Genomic DNA, 18,487 nt, shown 5'->3' with positions numbered 1-18,487 from the left:
TCCACTTGATAATTCTCTTTTAGTTCTTTTGAAACTAAACAAACAACTCAAAATTTCCAGCAACAATTCACTAAGAACTAATCAAGGAATCTCAAATTTGAACGTAAGGAATATGGAAATTTTCAAATTAGAATTAGAAGGAATATGGCAGTTTTGGAATTTTGGAAGCACAGAATAGTGATTTTTTTTTTTTTTTTTTTGGTTCAGACTCCTTTTTGTCTTCTTCTTCGAGTTTTTTATTTTATTTTTTATTTTTATTTTTATTTTATTTTATGATCAGCAACTAGCTTTTAAGAATAATGAAATAAGATTTTGAAATAACTAAGAGATGTGAGACCAGACCAATAGTTTAGACATCAACAAGACAAACAAATATTGAATAGATAGGGTAAAGGAAATTCGGCTAAGAAGAGATAAATATGTTAAAGGATAGGCAAATCTGAACTAGAAACCAGCTCTGATACCAAATGATGTGAACCCCGTCAAGAATAACGAGACCTAACAATGAAAGGGAACCCAAGATCGTTCTATGGACAGATTCAAATGGGAGACCTCGACCCGTTGTTTATGACAAACAAGAATCTCGGTATAAGGAAGACTCCACAAACGGTGGTGGAAACTCTGTTTGATAAGTCGAGATGAACGCCACGGGAATTCCCGATAAGTTCGAGTAGTTCTTCAAAGAACCAAGGAGAATAAACCTCACAAGTTTTATCAATAATCTCTAAAAAACGTTTACAAACTTAGGGGCCTATTTAAGGGCTCCTCAAAACTTGACAGACAATAAAATATATTTTAAAATAACTCTTAATTGATACCTAACCATATTAGGAATAAAGTTTGACCTAAAAAGTATTAAATGCACCTATAAACAAGGAAATAAATCACCTAAACCTAGAATAACGTTTTTTACATAGACCCAAAATATTTCATGCTAATTCTTAGCCTTGATCGGATCCTTCTAGAACTTGAATTAAGTTGACGATTTTTTGTTGCCCACGTGGATCATGCTCAATGGGCCTCCACGAATTTGCTTGAGCCCATAACTCTTGGATGAGTCCGTTGAGTACATCCTTGAACTTCTTTACTCGTGCTCTCGTAACCGGCCCAATTGGTACTTGAACGAGATCCTTCGAAGCGGTGCCTTGATCTCCATCACCTTAACTACCTTTGTCTGGTCTGGGTGTACTTGTTGACCACCACTGGTTCGTCTGTGTGCCACTCCCCATTGCTAGACAAAAGAAAACTATTTTGTTTGTTTGTTTGTCGTGGCACCCTTTCCTGCTATGGTGTGGGTGTCTTCTCTCTCCCTATCCCTCATGGCATGCATCTAGTGGTTCCAACTCAGTTTTGCTTCTTTTGGGTGGTATGTCATTCCAGCAAGACACTTCCCCCAAAAGAGCCCAAGCAGGAACCTCAAAATAGGTTTTTCCCCTCTCCTCACCGCTAAACCATGCCCTCTTACCTCTGACCCATGATCTCACTGTATCCTGTATTGGCTGGGTATAGGTTGGTGAGGTCTGGGCCTTGTGCGTGCCTCTCTTCCATGTATGTCCAAAATCTGTTTGCTGCTCATGCGTTTGCCGTGGTTGGCCTGCACAATCTGCTGTCCCTTTTTGACTATTTTCTGGTTCCCCTTTCCTTTATAGCTTGCCACACTTAGGGGCTGGGCCTTGCTTGATGGTGGGCTTTCCCTTTTTTCAGCCCACCCTTTTTCCTACTACCATTTCCTGCCATACCACTCTATCATTCCTGCTGCGAAATTGTTTGTCTCAATCCTACTGGGCCTCTTTGGGCCTGCCATATATTCTTCTCCCAATGGCCCAGTACATCCATTGGTTCTTTTATTACATCACTGGCGGGCTCCTGTGTCTCATTTGTTTTCTTTTGGGCGTCCCTAGCCCATTTGCTTTTCTTGGGCTTCCTCGGCCATTTTCTTAACTTTACATTCCTATGGGCTTTTACTGAGTTCTTTGGGCTTCCCCGGCCCAATTACATTATCCCTCATTCTTGGGGTTCATGGGCTTGCCATCAACCCCTTACTTTCTTTACTTTTATTACTTTGGGCTTGCCGTGGCCCATTCTTACTTTTCCACAACATATACTGCCCATGGTTTGCTTTTTCTCTCTTTCTGGGCTCCTTTAAGCCCATTTACCCCCTCAAGGTCCATTTGTTTATCTCATGGGTCTGTGATCCATTATTTATGTCGCTTGGACTTAATGAGTTTTCTATTCATTTACCAACTCTTTTTTGTCCGCGTTGTTGGGCTTCTCCTTTCCCTTGGGCTTCCAAAATGGCCATCAACAACGATTTCGCCCAAGTTGATCTTCTCAAAATGTCTAGCGAATTTGCTATGATCACTACTTTTCAATATCCAAATTCATCTATGACCTCAATTTTTCTTGGGCAAAAATCTTCAACTTGTAATTCTGAATTCCAGCTTCACACATCTTCTACCCAATACAAAATTAACTCCTCCACAAATTTACAACTCAATGTTCAGTAAAAAGGTTTAAAAAAAAAAATACAATCAATTTCCTAACCATTGTAAATAGCAAGGTAGCAAGGTGCCAACACATATTGTAAATAGATCTTTTCTTATCTTAGTATAGGTAATCATTCATTACAAAGGACACCTATAGGTAAATACTACTATACACATTTTATTACATACAAGTTTACACTTTATACACACCCATAAAATGCACTGAAATCATGACTTCAAGTTATGATTTTGAAGATTGCAACTTGAAGCTATGATTTTAGTGTATTTTATGGGTATGTGTAAACTTGTGCGTATAATAAACACCACTCATAGACCTATTGTCCTATTATAAATTCCTTCACACACACACAGATAACAATCAAACTTTCTGCATTGAATTTTTATAAAAAGATCGCAACTTTAATTAAATTTATGTTTTCCATCTTTAATTTGGTTCTCCATTTTGAATTTTTCATTTTAATTGCTATAAATGGAAGATAATTACCAACCATAAAGCTATAATGGCCCCTACTTTCCGATTAGATTCTGAAGATGATAGCATAATAATAAGCCCCAAAAGAGGTTCCTCTTTGCAATTTGATGCATATAAACTTACTTAAGGTGTGGTTCTGCCTACGTAAATTTATGGTAAAGCTTTAGAGTGGAAGTCATGATGAATAAGTGGCTTAAGGGTCCCTCTCATATATATATATATATATATAAGTCGGAAAGGCTGAAGGGGACCATCTAGCTAGTGATAATAACCGTCCTCTCTGAACAATTACATCATCAAGCAGCAACATCCTTTGTGGTTCTTACTTTTACCTCAGTGAAGGTGCTATCCTGTCTTCTAGTTCTGCCTTCCCCAGCCAATTTCTTTTTCTCTAACATTATCCTAAATGTCATTTTTTAAGGTACATGCTGTTGACATAGCCTAAGATCACTGTTGCTTTCCTCTTAGATTTTTTCTTGGAGCTTTGGAATTGGAACCTCCTTATGCACCTTAAATTAGCCTTGTAGAGACAACAAGACACCAAGAGAATAATGGTGTTCAAAATTTAAAGGCTATATAATTTCGCCTGTCCGCTAAAAAGGAATTGGTGGCATTCATATCCAAATATACTCACCATATTGAATTTTACATACAATATGATATGGATTGGTGTTTTTAGTGATTGGTCATAAAAGATTTCACAGTTCACACATGTTAACATTTGGCTATTGAAGCCAGGTTTCATCCACAGCTGATATAAATACGTTTCACATGAATTTACTTGTCTCACATAAATTTACTTAGATATAAACATGACGAAGATGATTAATTGCTGCCATAAAATGTAATAGAACGACACAAACATTGTGAATGAAAAAAAAAAAGAAAAAGAAAAAAATAAGAAAAATATGAGTACACTTCAAATACAATGTAATGAAATGGAAATGATGCTACATGAAATTACAGAGAAGTCCCAGTGCATTCAAGTCATGGGGTAATGTTCACACCTTATTGAGAGTTTCTAATTTCAGCTATGATCCATCCAGTAGGCTCCACCTATTTTGAGGACAGCCAAATTGTGTGGACTATAGCCAACTTATAGATAAGTATTTTGATATCTAAAAGTTTGTCAAATCCAGCTTACATTGATGGATAGAATTCAGGAATTAAAAGAATTACCGCCTAATATGTAACTCATAGTCCAATTTGCTATGAGAAAATGAAGAAGAAAAAAGTGTACTAAAGCAATTATGAAACTGTGGGTAAAATGAAAATAGACAAGAAAAACAGAACACCACGAACTTATCTGGAACCATAAAAAAAAAAAAAAAAACCATGACATTGTCGAGCATCCAAAAACTCAAGCTTTTAAGGGTCCAATCAAACCATGTGTTGTGGTTCGATAGGTTGCAACAAGATAGAAACGTTACCTTAAAGGACTACCCCACAAAGTTGGACCACCCCTAGAAAAATAGGCCTCATGAGCTAAATTGGAATTTTGGTTGAGGATCCCAATTGAGAGCAGTTAGGTTGGCAGTTGGGGTTTGCCAAGGTGGGAGTCCTCTCAAGTCTCAACTCTCAAGTTGTGACTCATATTGACGGACACACTGCTTTCCCAATTGTAATACGTGTGTAGTGTTATTGTATTGGTTTGTTTGTGACTCAAGGTGAGACTAAATTTTACCAATAATTGTATTACATATATTAGTGGTGATAATTACACACTATATACTTAGCACGGTATAGGACACAGCTGAAAACACATTTTCAGCTGTAGTATGTAACTTAGTGTGTGTAACAATAATTAGCATTCATGTGACTTGAAAGTAATAGTGCCTTAACAATTGTATGGTGTATTGGTGATTTTTCTGGTACTATATATATGCAGACGCACGCTTTAGATTCACGTGGACTAGTGATTGATCATAGTTAAACCAAGCTCACCTCACGCCCAACCCATGACCAGCTTTAAAGCCAAGTAAACAGAGACAGAAAGCAACGTCTACCACCCCCTATTGTAAGCATTGCCTCATTTCTCTTCCATGTACCGTTATGCCATACCTTCCTCATCTAACTTAAAAATCTCCTACAACCCAATAAAAGAAAAAGAGTTAGAACCTTAAAATGATACCTTGTAAAGGCAGTCAAATAATTTTCAGGATTACAAAATTGTTCAGGGGTACTATAGTATCTCCAAAATTGTACCTTCACTAACCTACTTAGAACATTGATTTGGAAGATGCCGTAATAGACACGTTTGTTTGGAATTTGGAGATCTTTCTATCTACATTTTTACGTTCGTAGTTTGAATAGAAATATCTTGTTTTCCACTTCACATAAATTACCAAACGGCAGTTGCATTAGTTACTCGTACCTGTATCTTATTATATGTATATAGTATAGTATGATTAAATTGATTCTACATACAACGAAGATAATAGGACATTCTTATACTTCGTGTCAAAACTAACATTATTTTTTTGTATTGCAGATGGTTTTAGTTTAATTTGGGAAATTTTTGTTCCGTAATTATGGTATGGTGTACTAATAAGCATTTTAACCCATACTATTAGGACTTCCATATAATATAATGGAAAATTCCATTTCTTTTAGATAAGTTTTTGAATTTTTATCTTTCGCTAAATTTGACAGAAATTCTAACCTCAATAGGTAAAGTTCCTTGTTACTGATGGTTAGTAAACATTGCTCTGTTTTAAGATTTAGAGTAACATTGTAATTGCACAATAATGAAGAGAAAAAAAGATGCAATTACACCCCCCACCACCCCTCCCTCTTTTTTTTTAGAAACAACAGTTACCCCTTTAATTTGTCTACAAATCAAATTGATGTACATAGGGTCTAAAATAAATGCGCCATCTTTCAAATAAATATTAGTTAATTAAACAATAAACATTAAACAGTGTCAATAGTAAAAGAAAATTATTAGGTACTCCCGGAATATCATAAATGTGTACTCCCTTCTCTCACATGAATGGTGGGTCTTACCAATGATTTTAGGAAAGTTTTAATACCACTTTTATGAAAAATGAAAAAAGCTGTCAAAATATTAATTATTTTTTTTCATTTCCTATAAAAACTTTTTTTAAATGGATTATTAATCAGTACTCTAAGGGCACTCATTAGCATTTCCCATAGTAAATTACCCCATAATAAATTAATCCGAAAGAAGACTTAAGTCAAATGTGTTTTAAATTGTTTTAAGGAAAAATAAAATTCATTGGTGAAATTTCAATGTCAAATAAATGAAAACATCTATATCTTCTCTGCCGACCATCCATCAATCTGACCTGGACATTATTGTTACTCCAAACACTAGACCAGATTATGAGGGGTTATATGTAAATCCCAATACTAATTTTCTTTTAATTTTTAGTTGAATAGGTCAACTTCATGAACCACATAATCTTCCTCCAACCTAATGAGGTGTGTAATTTTAATTGGTATCAAGCCCGTGATGCCACTATTCAGATACCATTAGTAATGACAAAAAGTTCAATTCTTTCTAATCTTTTGCTTTAAATTATTAGAATGTTCATCATGATTTTTTTTATCAACTTTCTCATTCAACATTGTGACTAATTGTGTAATTTTGTGTTGGGAACTTGGGATTGAGACCCTTCAAAGTAGAAAGAATCCAATGCTGTCCCTTGTATGTACATATAGTATTTACAGCTCCTCAATCACTAATGTATTAGTACAAAATTATTAAATGGAAACCATATTTCCATATTAGAAAAATACATGACAACAAAAGCTTACATAATAGTGATAATACTTATCTTGAAACTGTAGACGCTAAAATGGAATTATTTTGGTTAAAATGTCATTTTCCAAAGATCAAGAAAATCAAAGGGTACATTGTATTTGTATATACTTAAATATTCATTACTGACCGTTGGGGTTGGCTTACACTCTCTCTCAAAGCCACCGATACTCAAACTACTCTGTCGGCGCCAAGTCCCAACAAAGAAATAATGAAAATACTATATTGTCACCCAATATTTAAAAATCCCAACCAAATCGTAGAATGGTTAAATTAATGGTGTCAACTACCTAAAATAATTAAATTCGCATTCTTTATCAATGTAGTCATAAATATCATACATTTATACTAGATTCCAACAAACCCAGATGAAAAAAAATAATGTACTATGAGCAATTATGCTATGAACCTAACTTTAATGGGGTTAATTCATCTCTAAAATCAATGTGAGCTAGTATATGTAATACATTATTTCAATCTATAAAGTGCATGTTTCACATTGATTGTGACAGTCTCTTCAATTCTACAACTTCACTGCATATGCAGGAAATAATAGAATTGCTGTTGCTTACATTACAATGTGCAATTGTGGAAGCCAGGACCAAAAGGGCCCTTTATTAAATCACTGGTCCAAATATGCCACCTTATAAAAGTGAATGAAAATACAAGAAAAATACATTGCTTCCGAGGCCAAAATACACGGAAGATTCCCATTTGAATGACAATGACACATTCACACAAACCCAATCATTCTATAAGGGGCCAACAATGCAAGGTCAAAAATCCATTTAACTACTTGGACAATGCACGTAATATGCTCACACGCAATGTGACAATGTAAATATTTTTCTATACCAACTCTTCCAGCCCACCAAGAATCTAGTCAATAAGAATGACTGATAATGAACATGGTATTGCTATGTTAAAAAAAGAGCCAAAAAAGAAAAAAAAGAAAAAAAAGGAAAGCAACTAATGATTTTGCCTAATATTTTTAGATATGAGTAAAAAAATCACTCAATTGTTATCTTCCCCATGTAATAAATTAATAATTTGACAATTTCAAAAAATTTCTACCACCTCTACCCTTAGTTCCAACCTCATAACACGTAAGACAAAATCAAAGTTCATTCCGATGCATTTAACTCTATTTATGTGAGTTTCAGTTAGTTTAATTGGTAAAATCTCTGATGGTTAAATAAAAGATTTGAAATTTAATTCTCCCTACACTAAAAATTGATTGATATCTTAATTTAATGATAAAGAATTATCATCTAGAGCAGACTTTATAAGTTGAAACTTAAAAAAAAAAAAAAATTTATAATTATGTATGATTAAGAAAATTATTTACTTACGTATATTTTTTTAATACAATTATAATTTTTTTTAAGTAAAATAATTTGACAAAAAATAAACCCAAATGGTAATCATATTTTTTTTTAATAGCAATGAAATCCAATTGATAAACAAAAAGTATGCTTAGTTGGAATTTAACTAAAAAAAAGAAAAAGAAATAAAAAGCTGACAACACAGAATACCTATTAAAGAAAAACATTACAGAAAAATACAAGGGCATGTATGTCCAAACAGATAAATAATCGTACTTGACCATATACAGAAACCACTAAATTACCAACCTTTACCTAATCCTCATTTTTTTACTAATTAACTAATCAATTAATAATCTAAGAGAAGCTTCTCCTTCAATTTTAAATTATTTTTTCACTTTTTTAAAATATAAAAAAGAAAAAGAAGAAAAAAAAAAAAAACCAAGTGTCATCTTTCCTTGTAAAAGACTGTTACAGAGATATAAATGCTACTACTTACTACTTTCTCAGATCTGTTTGTTTTCCCAACTCGCTCCGAGTTCTTTTTTCTTGCACTGAAAACCGATTCCAGAACTCGGTTTTGTTTGGTTTTCACTGAGTGAGTTGAACTCGGCATTGGATCCGCTCCCACTGTCTGTGTCAACTCGCTGCTCTCTGTGTTGCTGCTTTTCCCAATGAGCTAAGGTTGCTGAGCTCCACCGTTTGGTTTCGCTTGCATTTGAATCGCGAATTGTGATGTGCCGAAGAGGCCTACCGGAGCTCCGGCTGAGCTCGGATTATGGTTACTGAGACTTGGAACTGAAACAGAGATAAAATGTTCAAGTCAGCGAGGTGGAGGAGCGAGAGGAACAAGATCAAAGCAGTTTTCAAATTGCAGTTTCATGCAACGCAGGTAATTCTATCAAATTTTTTTATCGTATTATTTTTTTTTTAAAAAATTTAATATAAATTAAAATTTTTTTGTCGGTTTCAAAATTTTGAGTCCAATTCTATTGAATTTTGTTAGAACCGGATTTTTTTTTTTTTTTTTTTTGGGTACTACTAGTGAAGATATGAGTTGAATTTGCCTCTGTTTGGTTGCCGAGAAAATGTAGGAAAAGAAAATGAAATCAAATGAGTTTTAACTTTACCGAAATTTCGAAACAAAAACAGGAAGCAAGAAAGAAAAAGTCTAAGACTAAGAATTTTCTTTCCTGTAATTCTTTGGAATTAAAAGAATGTGTATGTGAATAGGCATTGTAGTGAGAATTAATAAGAGCAGTGAGGTTTTGTGATTTCAGGTGTCATATTTTGGTGCGGATTCATTGACATTATCTTTGATTCCTGCCGATGTGGGAAAGCCAACGGCGAAATTAGAGAGAGCTACCGTTCGGAACGGGACGTGTCAATGGGAAACTCCGGTTTACGAGACAGTGAAATTCAATCGGGAGCCGAGGACTGGGAAGATCAATGAGAGAATCTACCAAATCCTTGTCTCAACTGTATGAAATAGTAAACCATGTTATTTCCAAGTTTCGATAAGTTGTGTCATTGTGTGAGAGATTTTAAGATTGTAATTTTGTTTGGTGGGGTTTGTGTTTTTGTAGGGATCATCCAAAGCAGGTGCTATTGGGGAAGTTTCTTTTGATTTTGCTGAATATGCCGAGGCCACAAAGCCTTCCTCTGTTTCTCTTCCCCTTAAGACTTCGAATACAAATTCAAATGCAGTTTTACATGTTAGTTCTCTCTTTCCTTCGAATTCAAATCCTTTAGAGCTTTTTTTGCTAGCTCTCATTATTCATGGTTGATTGAAGTGTTGAATTGAACTTGTGATTCTGTTTTTCAATAGGTATTAATTCAGAGGTTGCAGGAAAATGTCGATCAGAGGTATAAAATAATCGTACTCAGATTCTTTTCTCTTTGAAGATTGTGGAGTTTGCTTTTATAACTATTTATTGTGAGTTTACCCTTGTTCAATAATGACTTTTTGCAGAGAGGTGGAAGAATGTGAAGATGCAAAAATGGCATCCGAGGATAGGAGCTTGAAGACCTACTTAAGCCATGATGATGCTGATGAAAGCATTGCAAATCATCATATTGATGTAAGGTTTCATCACATCCAGCTGAAAAATTTTCAGTTTCCTTCAAATTCATTTATATATTTTGTCACAGAACTCAAAACTTATTTAATTTTTGCTCTGTTTAAGGTCAAATATATGAAAACTTCTGAAAATATAAAATATGAATAATTATTGCCCCCCCCCCCCCTCCCCCCTCTTTTTTCTTGTTCATCTTGAATTGGTTTAAAAAGAAAAAAAAAAAACTTTATTACGTTTTTCTTTTCCTAATTGTTTCGCAGGTTGGGCCAATCAACAAAACTACCCATAATGTTGAATTGAATGGTAACTGTACAGACTCTAGTGGATCTGACATTACATTGTCGAGTTCCGAGAGCAGCTCTGGACTTAATACTCCACGTGAACTTGGAGTGAGAAATAATAACATTCATCAAGACTCTTCTAGGTTCTTATCATCTCTTAGCCACAACTCATTGCCTCATAATCCAGCAGTAAATTCGTCAATTACAGTATATGAGGAGTGGTCAGGTGGTTCTGATCACGGCATAAGTACTGATGATTCAACACATAGTTCTCATGATGCGCATCCAAGAGAAAGATCTCAAGAGGCTTCAGATATTGAGATTGAAAAACTCAAGGCTGATCTTGTTACTTTGGCTAGGCAGGCCGACATTTCAGAGTTGGAATTACAGACCCTTCGAAAACAAATTGTGAAAGAGAGCAAAAGGGGGCAGGATCTCTCAAGAGAAATTGTTAGCCTGAAAGAGGAGAGAGATGCACTCAAGTCAGAATGCGAGAAACTCAAGTCCTTCCATAGACGTATGGATGATGCAAAAGTTAGAAACAGGTTGCAGTCAGAAGGTGGGGATCTGCGTGCTCTTGTTGAAGAAATCAGACAAGAATTGACCTATGAGAAGGACCTGAATGCCAATCTTCGGTTACAGTTGCAGAAGACACAGGAATCTAACACAGAGTTGCTCCTTGCTGTAAGGGACTTAGATGAAATGGTGGAAGAGAAAAATGGGGAAATATTGAATCTTACCAACAAAATGGGATCCAGTGAGAACGCGGAAGAGTTAAGGGGAACCCTCTTAAAAAGTGAGACGGATGATGATGAAGAGCAGAAAGCACTAGAAGAGCTTGTGAAGGAGCACAGCAATGCCAAAGAAACATACCTGCTAGAGCAAAAGATCATAGACCTCTATGGCGAAATAGAGATTTACAGGAGAGATAAAGATGAACTAGAGATGCAGATGGAGCAGCTTGCACTTGATTATGAGATATTGAAACAGGAAAATCATGACATGTCATATAGACTAGAGCAAAGTCAACTACAAGAACAACTGAAGATGCAGTATGAATGTTCATCTCCTTCTGCAGCCATAAATGAACTAGAAGCCACTATTGAGAGCTTGGAAATTGAACTCAAGAAGCAGTCAAATGAATTCTCAGGTTCTTTGGCTACTATAAGGGAACTTGAAACCCATATCAATTGCTTGGAAGAAGAACTGGAGAAGCAGGCTCAAGCATTTGAAACTGATCTGGAAGCTGTGACACGTGCCAAAGTTGAGCAGGAGCAAAGAGCCATCCAAGCAGAGCAAGCCTTGCGAAAGACAAGATGGAAAAATGCTAGTACAGCTGAAAGGATTCAGGAGGAATTTAAAAGGCTCTCAGTGCAAATGACCTCTACATTTGATGCAAATGAACAGGTGGCTGCAAAAGCAATGATGAAAGCTAATGAACTGCAGCTGCAGAAAAGTCAACTAGAAGAAATGCTCCAGAAAGTCAGAGAAGAGACCAACTCAGTGAAGGACTATTACGAGGAAAAAATACATGAGCTTTCCAACCAAATTGATACAAAAACAGATCAGATAGAACAAATGGCAGAGGAAATTGATAACAAGTCCAAGCAGCTTGAATATCAGAAGCAGCATGTCAAAGAACTTAGGAGGGCTTTCTCTGAGGAGACTGAAATGCTCAAAGCTGAAATAAATAGGATCACAGAAGATAATATATGCCTTTGTGAAAAAACAGAGCAGCAAGAAAAATTGCAAGCTGAGTTGGAAAAAATGTCGACATCAGTTAAGGAATCTGAGTTGCTGTTACAAAGTGGAAATACAAGAAGAATTGAACTGGAGAGTACAATTGCTTTGATGAAGAAGGAAGTGGATAAGTCTCAGGAGGAGTTAAATAGAATGAGGCATCTCAAGAATGAGCAGGAAGCAACCATTGGAGTCTTACAATCGGAGATGGAAACAATCAAAGCTCACAGTGATGAAATGAAACATTCATTGTTTGAGGATGAGGCTGAGAAAGAGAGACTCAGAAAGCACGTCTTCCAATTAAAGAATGAACTAAAGAAAAGGGACGATGCAGTAACCAGTATGGAGAAGAAGCTCAAGGATAGTAATGGACGCACAGCAGTTTCCGATGCAACTAAAACTACTGTGAAAAACAATAGATCCCCTCCAGCTCCCCGTGGTTCAAAAGAAGTTGCCGGTCTGAGGGAGAAAATAAAATTGCTTGAGGTAAATTACTACTCCAGTTAGTATATAAAAGCATGAGTTTTGATACATGTATGTGTATGCATAAATGATTATGTGTAGGTGACTATGCCAAAGGCAAAGGTTTTGCTAGAGACCACAAGATGATTAACAGTTTCTTGTGTGTGGTTGGTTATCAAGTTATATTTACTGTCCTTCATAGTTCATACATATGTTTGGCCCTCCTACACACCGTCTAAATTGTTTTATAAATTTATTTTCTTGACTTGTTTGTGCCAGTTGTGGTGGATAAACTTGGATCCATTGTATTGATAATTGTTTTTTTCCGACAGGGACAAATAAAGTTAAAAGAAACTGCCTTGGAAGCCTCAACAAATTCCTTTTTGGAGAAGGAAAAGGATCTTCAGAACAAAATTGAGGAATTAGAGAGCAAAATGGAAGAACTCAATCAGAGTAGTGCATTTCTACAGGTTTGCAATAGCGAACATTACATCATGCATCATACATTTAAGGCTCATATTATTCTAGTATTATAGCAGTACCTTCTTGACCTGCCAAATTTCTTTATCATGGTCAGAGGATCAATGAAGGTTTGATAAAAACCTGTTCGGAGTTCTGTTTGTTTTTCCTGGTACTGTTAGAGCTTAATTTCATTACAGTTTATAAGTTTGAGTGCCAGCCTAAAGCATTTTAAAATGCATTCTGGGTTTGTTCCCTTTCTAGTGTATAATTTCCAATGCCATTGAATTGCACTATCCTATAAAAAAATTACTTATTCAATGAGTTATCTCAATATGCAGATACTCGAAGATAGAAATGGCATTACTTCAACTAGTGATATACCTGAAGAAGCAGGAACTGCAGCTGAATATTTGTGCAGTACTGTGTGTCTGCCGAATGGAAATGGGAATACATTGTCATCAATCAAGAGGTATGACTTGAAGACCGACTGGTAGAACTTGTTGGTAATGTGGATAATTGCAGTGATACATATTAGAATTTCTTTCTAATTGCAAGTTACTAACATTATTACTAAATGTTTCTCCTCAGCAATGAGGAAACTTCATCAGAGAAAGAACTGAAAGCCTCAAGTACTAGTAATAGAGATGGAAACCTTGATGACTTCATAGCTGAATTGGCATCATTAAAGGCGAGGAACAAATCGATGGAAAGTGAACTAAAGGAGATGCAAGAGAGATACTCAGAAATAAGTCTCAAGTTTGCAGAGGTAGAAGGTGAAAGACAACAGCTTGTAATGACAGTAAGGAATCTTAAAAATGCCAAGAAGAGCTAATAATATTTTCCTGATACGCTGGAAGATATATACCATGTATAGTTAAAGTCGCAGGGTGGTGTATTTCCCACTTGGCAATTCAGATCTGCAGGTCCCTCAAAAGTGAATAAATTAATATGTACATGGGTAACATATTTTTTTGTTCTTTTTCATTTTTCCCCCTTTTAAATTGCTATATGTCAGCCCCATTGGGTATATAATAGAAAGCTGTGTAATAGTTTTTCAATGTAGCTCAGTCTTATTTTGCGTCCAACCACACTCTCTCTGTAATTCTTTTAGAGCTTGTCATTATATACGTGACATTTTTATCATTACTGTATTCTTTTCTTTTTTTAATAATATTTCTTGGTTGAAATAATACAAACGAACAGTTCTGGTTCTGACTGTATGCGAACAGGATTGCATCTTTGTCTGTAGCACTTCCAATTGTATCATGCTTTTAGAATTTTTGTATGCCGTGCATATATTTGTTCAATCCATTACCTCACATTGAAAATGCGTGAATATTCTTCACAATGGCTAATTTCTCTCACATTTTCTCCCTGTAAAATTCAAATTGCTTGCAATTTTACAGTGAATACAAATTATTGGATGACTTGCTTACAACATCAATTCATTAATGGGACCTCTGATCACTGAATCGTATCGTCAAATTGAATTTTTTTGTGAATCTGTTTTTTATGAAAACTATAGTCGCTAATTTGTGATTTTTTTTTTTATTTATTTTATTTTTTTATTTTATGGAAACTAGTCGTTAACTTATGCAATACACAAATTTTGCATTAATGTGATAAGACATGCATTATAATTAAATAACATTTTTCCACTACCCAAAAGACTAAAAATCCAAAAAATGTTAAAGAATGAATACAAAAGAGATCTATTATTACAAGGTAAAAATCCTTTTATAACATGACACTCAATTTGTTCTAGAGCAAATTAAAAAAAAAAAAATATATCCATAACAGGGATCTCAAATCTATACATGGAGAAACTCTATGATTAACTCTCAATGTGAGTGTATTTGATAATTGCTACAATTATTTCTTAGAAATCTAAAACTGCTACTCGCCTTTACTTTTTTTGTATCACTTAAAAGTGTTAATTTTCTTGCTGGTGAATAGTGGATCTATTCTTGAAAAAAGACAATGTCTTAGATGAAGAATCCTTGATTGGGAAAGACCTATATGAATGCAAATCTTAGTCATTGTTGTGCTACTAATGACTAATATATTTTCTCGATCATAGGTTACTAAATTATGTGAAAAAAATTAATATAGCTAACCTATTACTAGCCAATAAAAAGTAATGCATTTATATTCAAAGTTATAACCCTTCTTTGTCAATTATATTAATACAATCATATTTTTATTAAAAAAAATGTTAGAGATAAGCCAAAAATAGAACTATATAAAAAAAAAAAAATAATAAAAAAATAAAAAATAAAAACTAATTCAAAGGAAATGGACCAAAGTAGATTGAATTAGACTGACATAGACCGAAGTGGGTCGAAATGGACTAAACTGGACCGAATAAACTGAATTGGACCGGATAAACCAAACTAAACATAAATGGACCGAATAGACTGAAAGGACCAAAGTGGACCGAAATATACTGAAAGGACAGATCTAGAGTGGATTGGACTGAAATGGACCAATATAGCTTAACAGAAGTGCAACAACAATAGATTAGAACCAAAGCTAGCTAGTTACAGTAGCTAAGTTTGCAGATAGGGACTAGGGATTGTTTTGTTATGTAGACATATATGAACACATGAACACATGATTGATGGAAGCTAGGTCAGTCAACCATTCAAACTTACTAGGGCATAGCAATTTCCATAGTCAACTTGTTTTATTTATATTGGTTTTGTAATAAAGCGTGATTGGTACGTATCAGATTTGCTATTTGGGGTCAGGTTTATTTGGGGTAGCGTTGAGACTATTTGCTTCGTAGATCGGTACTGTTTGGTGGATATTGTGTAATGTGTTACGCAACGGCTTCATTGTGGGAGTGTGGCATACCGGCAATTGGCATTTACTATGTGCTTTGGTAGCGTATTTCAAGGTGAAAGGGGTCGCCTCGCACCTTCCATTTCAATGTTAGGCACAATGGATACGTAATGAGTTTATGCGACCAAAAAAAAAAAAAAAAATGATATATGATCAATAGACCGCTATTATTGAAATATTGAGTGAAACATCTACAATATGACAAAGGATTATTGAGAAGAGATTATTAGGTTTTACTCATATTTGTTATTAGGCCAATGAATTTGGGCCCTTATGGCCGTAGTAGAGAGGATTGGAGAGGAGTGAAGTGCATCAGACGGAATAGAACAGAGCGAAGCTCATTAGACTATGAGTATTTAATTAGAGTTTGTTTGTATTGGGTAAGGTTATTATATATCCATTGTTGTGACCCTATCTTCTGATATAGTGGATAATTAATTAGTTGTTCCCATGGGCATAGGCACACTGTTGAATTGCATAAATTCTTTTTGTTGATTTCTTTCTTCTTATTTCTTTAATTTTGCTTAAACCGATACTTTCACTATAGAGACATACGTTCCCTTGTAAATTATGATTACAAAGACCTCATAGGCCCTCTTGGTAACAACTCTTGCAAAGTTGTTACTAAAAAGGGTTATGAGGCCAATGCGCCTTAACAACTCAAGATGTCGCGTTTACAGCTATTGTTAAAATAAATTAGATATTTTAGGCCTTTTGAAAGTAACTTTGTTTCAGGTTTTTTTTTTTTTTTTTTTTTTTTTTTTTTTTTTTTTGTGGGGGGGGGGGGGGGGGGGGGGGGGGGTGGGTTGAAATAAAGGGGGTAAATTAAGAAGCAGCGAGTACCAATAAAAGAAAGTGGAAATTGAAATTCTACTTAGGTGTTAGTGTGTTACTATAGTAAGCCCTACTTTATCGTACGTACAATCAATTCTTGAACTAGGGATTTTTTCTTTTTTTTTTTTAATTTCGAAAAATGGAGTTTCTCTGTAAATAAATAAATAAGTTCTCACGTATGTGATAACTGTGTATGGCATGAGACCGTCACAGCAATAGTAGTGTTTGTCATTTTTCAAATCTACAACTTTTAAACTCGCAAGTATGATGGTTCATAAGAGATTGTTTATCAATAAACCACGCCTCCTAATAAGTAGGGTAAAGAAGTTGCAATGTTCCATCCCATATGGTTACCATAGCTTGAGGTCACTCAAGTAGGGTCCTAATAGCATTAATCGATGGACATCCCAAGTGAACAAACATCATGCAAATATTTGAGTTCAGAACGTTCACCTTAACCAAACAATATGGGAGTATATAAGCATTTGTTCTTAGACCACCGACCCTCTATACAGTACTAGAAGTTTTTATTCAATGGAAACTATTCCCATATGATATCAATACCGTCCGTCTATATCGAGCAATATTGGTTTTCTTTACCCAAACATGCATTCAACAAAAAATGGCCGTTATATTGTTAATTAGTTCTATGATATTCACATTCTACATTGCATTAAGCCGTACGTACACAGTGACTAGAGCCATGACAATGGAATGGTCTACGTGAGACACCACCATCAAAGTCAGCACATCGTGTCCTAGTCCTACTCCTGAGAAAGAGTGCTTTTGCCTTGCCTGCAAAATCCAAATCACAAAATCTTATATTGTTGATGGCAAAGTACGTTAACTTATAAACATTATGACATGATAGCTAGGCTCACCTCTGCAACAAGTTCTCCCATGCTGTCGGTTATTTTAAAAGCTAATTCACCAGTGGAGATCTCTAGCATGTAACAACTTGCTTAAGTATTTTCAGATAGCATAGTAACTTGATAGGACACATCTCCTTTGGGAACTCTGAAAATTTTTCTTACTTGAAATAGTGGCTCCTCCTTGTTATACATTGAAGCATTATCGCATTTATATAAGTCCCAACGTCTAAAAACCCAAAGTTTCTGCACAAACAAATGAATAAAAGTACATGTGCATCAGCGCATATGCATTTCAGTTTATATAATGATTCGCTAGCAAGGTCATATTCAAGTTATCCATTAATTAATTACAAACATATGTAGTTTTAGTTAACGTACCTTTCTAAGTATTGTAAAAAGAACATTGCCTTAGAGATCCATAAGATTCAGTTTGTTGCTGCATTTCTTGTCATAATTATCAATACGATAAACAATCTCGCCATTAATTTTCGTTGAAAACGGTACATCCATCTCCCTGCAATATCACGAGAGATTTCATCCATATAGTGAATGCTTCTCTCTTTGAAGTAATATAAGAAGAAGAAGAAGAAGAAGCATTGAAGCAACATTAATGGATGTGGGAACATGAACCTTGTCCATTTGAAAAAAAGTTGGACTTGAGCTATGAATAGAGCTTTAGGGCCAGCTCCAAGATACTTGGTGACTCCTGTTTAATACTTAGGGTAGGTGTATAGACGTGTGAGTGGTAGTCATGCGTAGAAAAACAAAATAATGAACATAAAAAAAATAATATAACATTATTTGATCCAAACTAAGTATGGTCATA

At 35.0% G+C, this 18,487-nt stretch overlaps 1 protein-coding gene and 1 pseudogene across 1 annotated transcript; one reads left to right on the top strand and one right to left on the bottom strand.

The window, feature by feature from the left end:
- The first annotated feature begins 8,569 nt into the window (after positions 1 to 8,569).
- Positions 8,570 to 14,323, top strand: LOC126710591 (uncharacterized). Its single transcript, XM_050411129.1, has 9 exons — positions 8,570 to 8,980; positions 9,369 to 9,569; positions 9,675 to 9,803; positions 9,917 to 9,954; positions 10,061 to 10,169; positions 10,427 to 12,673; positions 12,982 to 13,119; positions 13,450 to 13,580; positions 13,700 to 14,323. Exons 1-9 carry the CDS (start codon positions 8,903 to 8,905, stop codon positions 13,941 to 13,943), a joined length of 3,315 nt encoding a protein of 1,104 aa, XP_050267086.1. The 5' UTR covers positions 8,570 to 8,902; the 3' UTR covers positions 13,944 to 14,323.
- Positions 14,324 to 17,452: 3,129 nt separating this feature from the next.
- Positions 17,453 to 18,265, bottom strand: LOC126708329 (protein LURP-one-related 4-like; annotated as a pseudogene).
- Positions 18,266 to 18,487: the final 222 nt, after the last annotated feature.

This window comes from Quercus robur, chromosome 12, assembly GCF_932294415.1.
Source record: "Quercus robur chromosome 12, dhQueRobu3.1, whole genome shotgun sequence".
NCBI classification, from domain to species: domain Eukaryota; kingdom Viridiplantae; phylum Streptophyta; class Magnoliopsida; order Fagales; family Fagaceae; genus Quercus; species Quercus robur.
The sequence above is the reverse complement of the archived record's forward strand: the minus strand, read 5'-3'. Positions and strand labels throughout refer to the sequence as shown.

What these genes read in the sequence shown, in the direction of transcription:
- LOC126710591 (XM_050411129.1), top strand. Translation starts at nt 8,903, where the DNA reads ATGTTCAAGTCAGCGAGGTGGAGGAGCGAGAGGAACAAGATCAAAGCA. An exon ending in CAGGAAAATGTCGATCAGAG is followed by an intron (nt 9,955 to 10,060) that starts GTATAAAATAAT and finishes GACTTTTTGCAG; the next exon opens with AGAGGTGGAAGAATGTGAAG. An exon ending in AGAAAATAAAATTGCTTGAG is followed by an intron (nt 12,674 to 12,981) that starts GTAAATTACTAC and finishes TTTTTCCGACAG; the next exon opens with GGACAAATAAAGTTAAAAGA.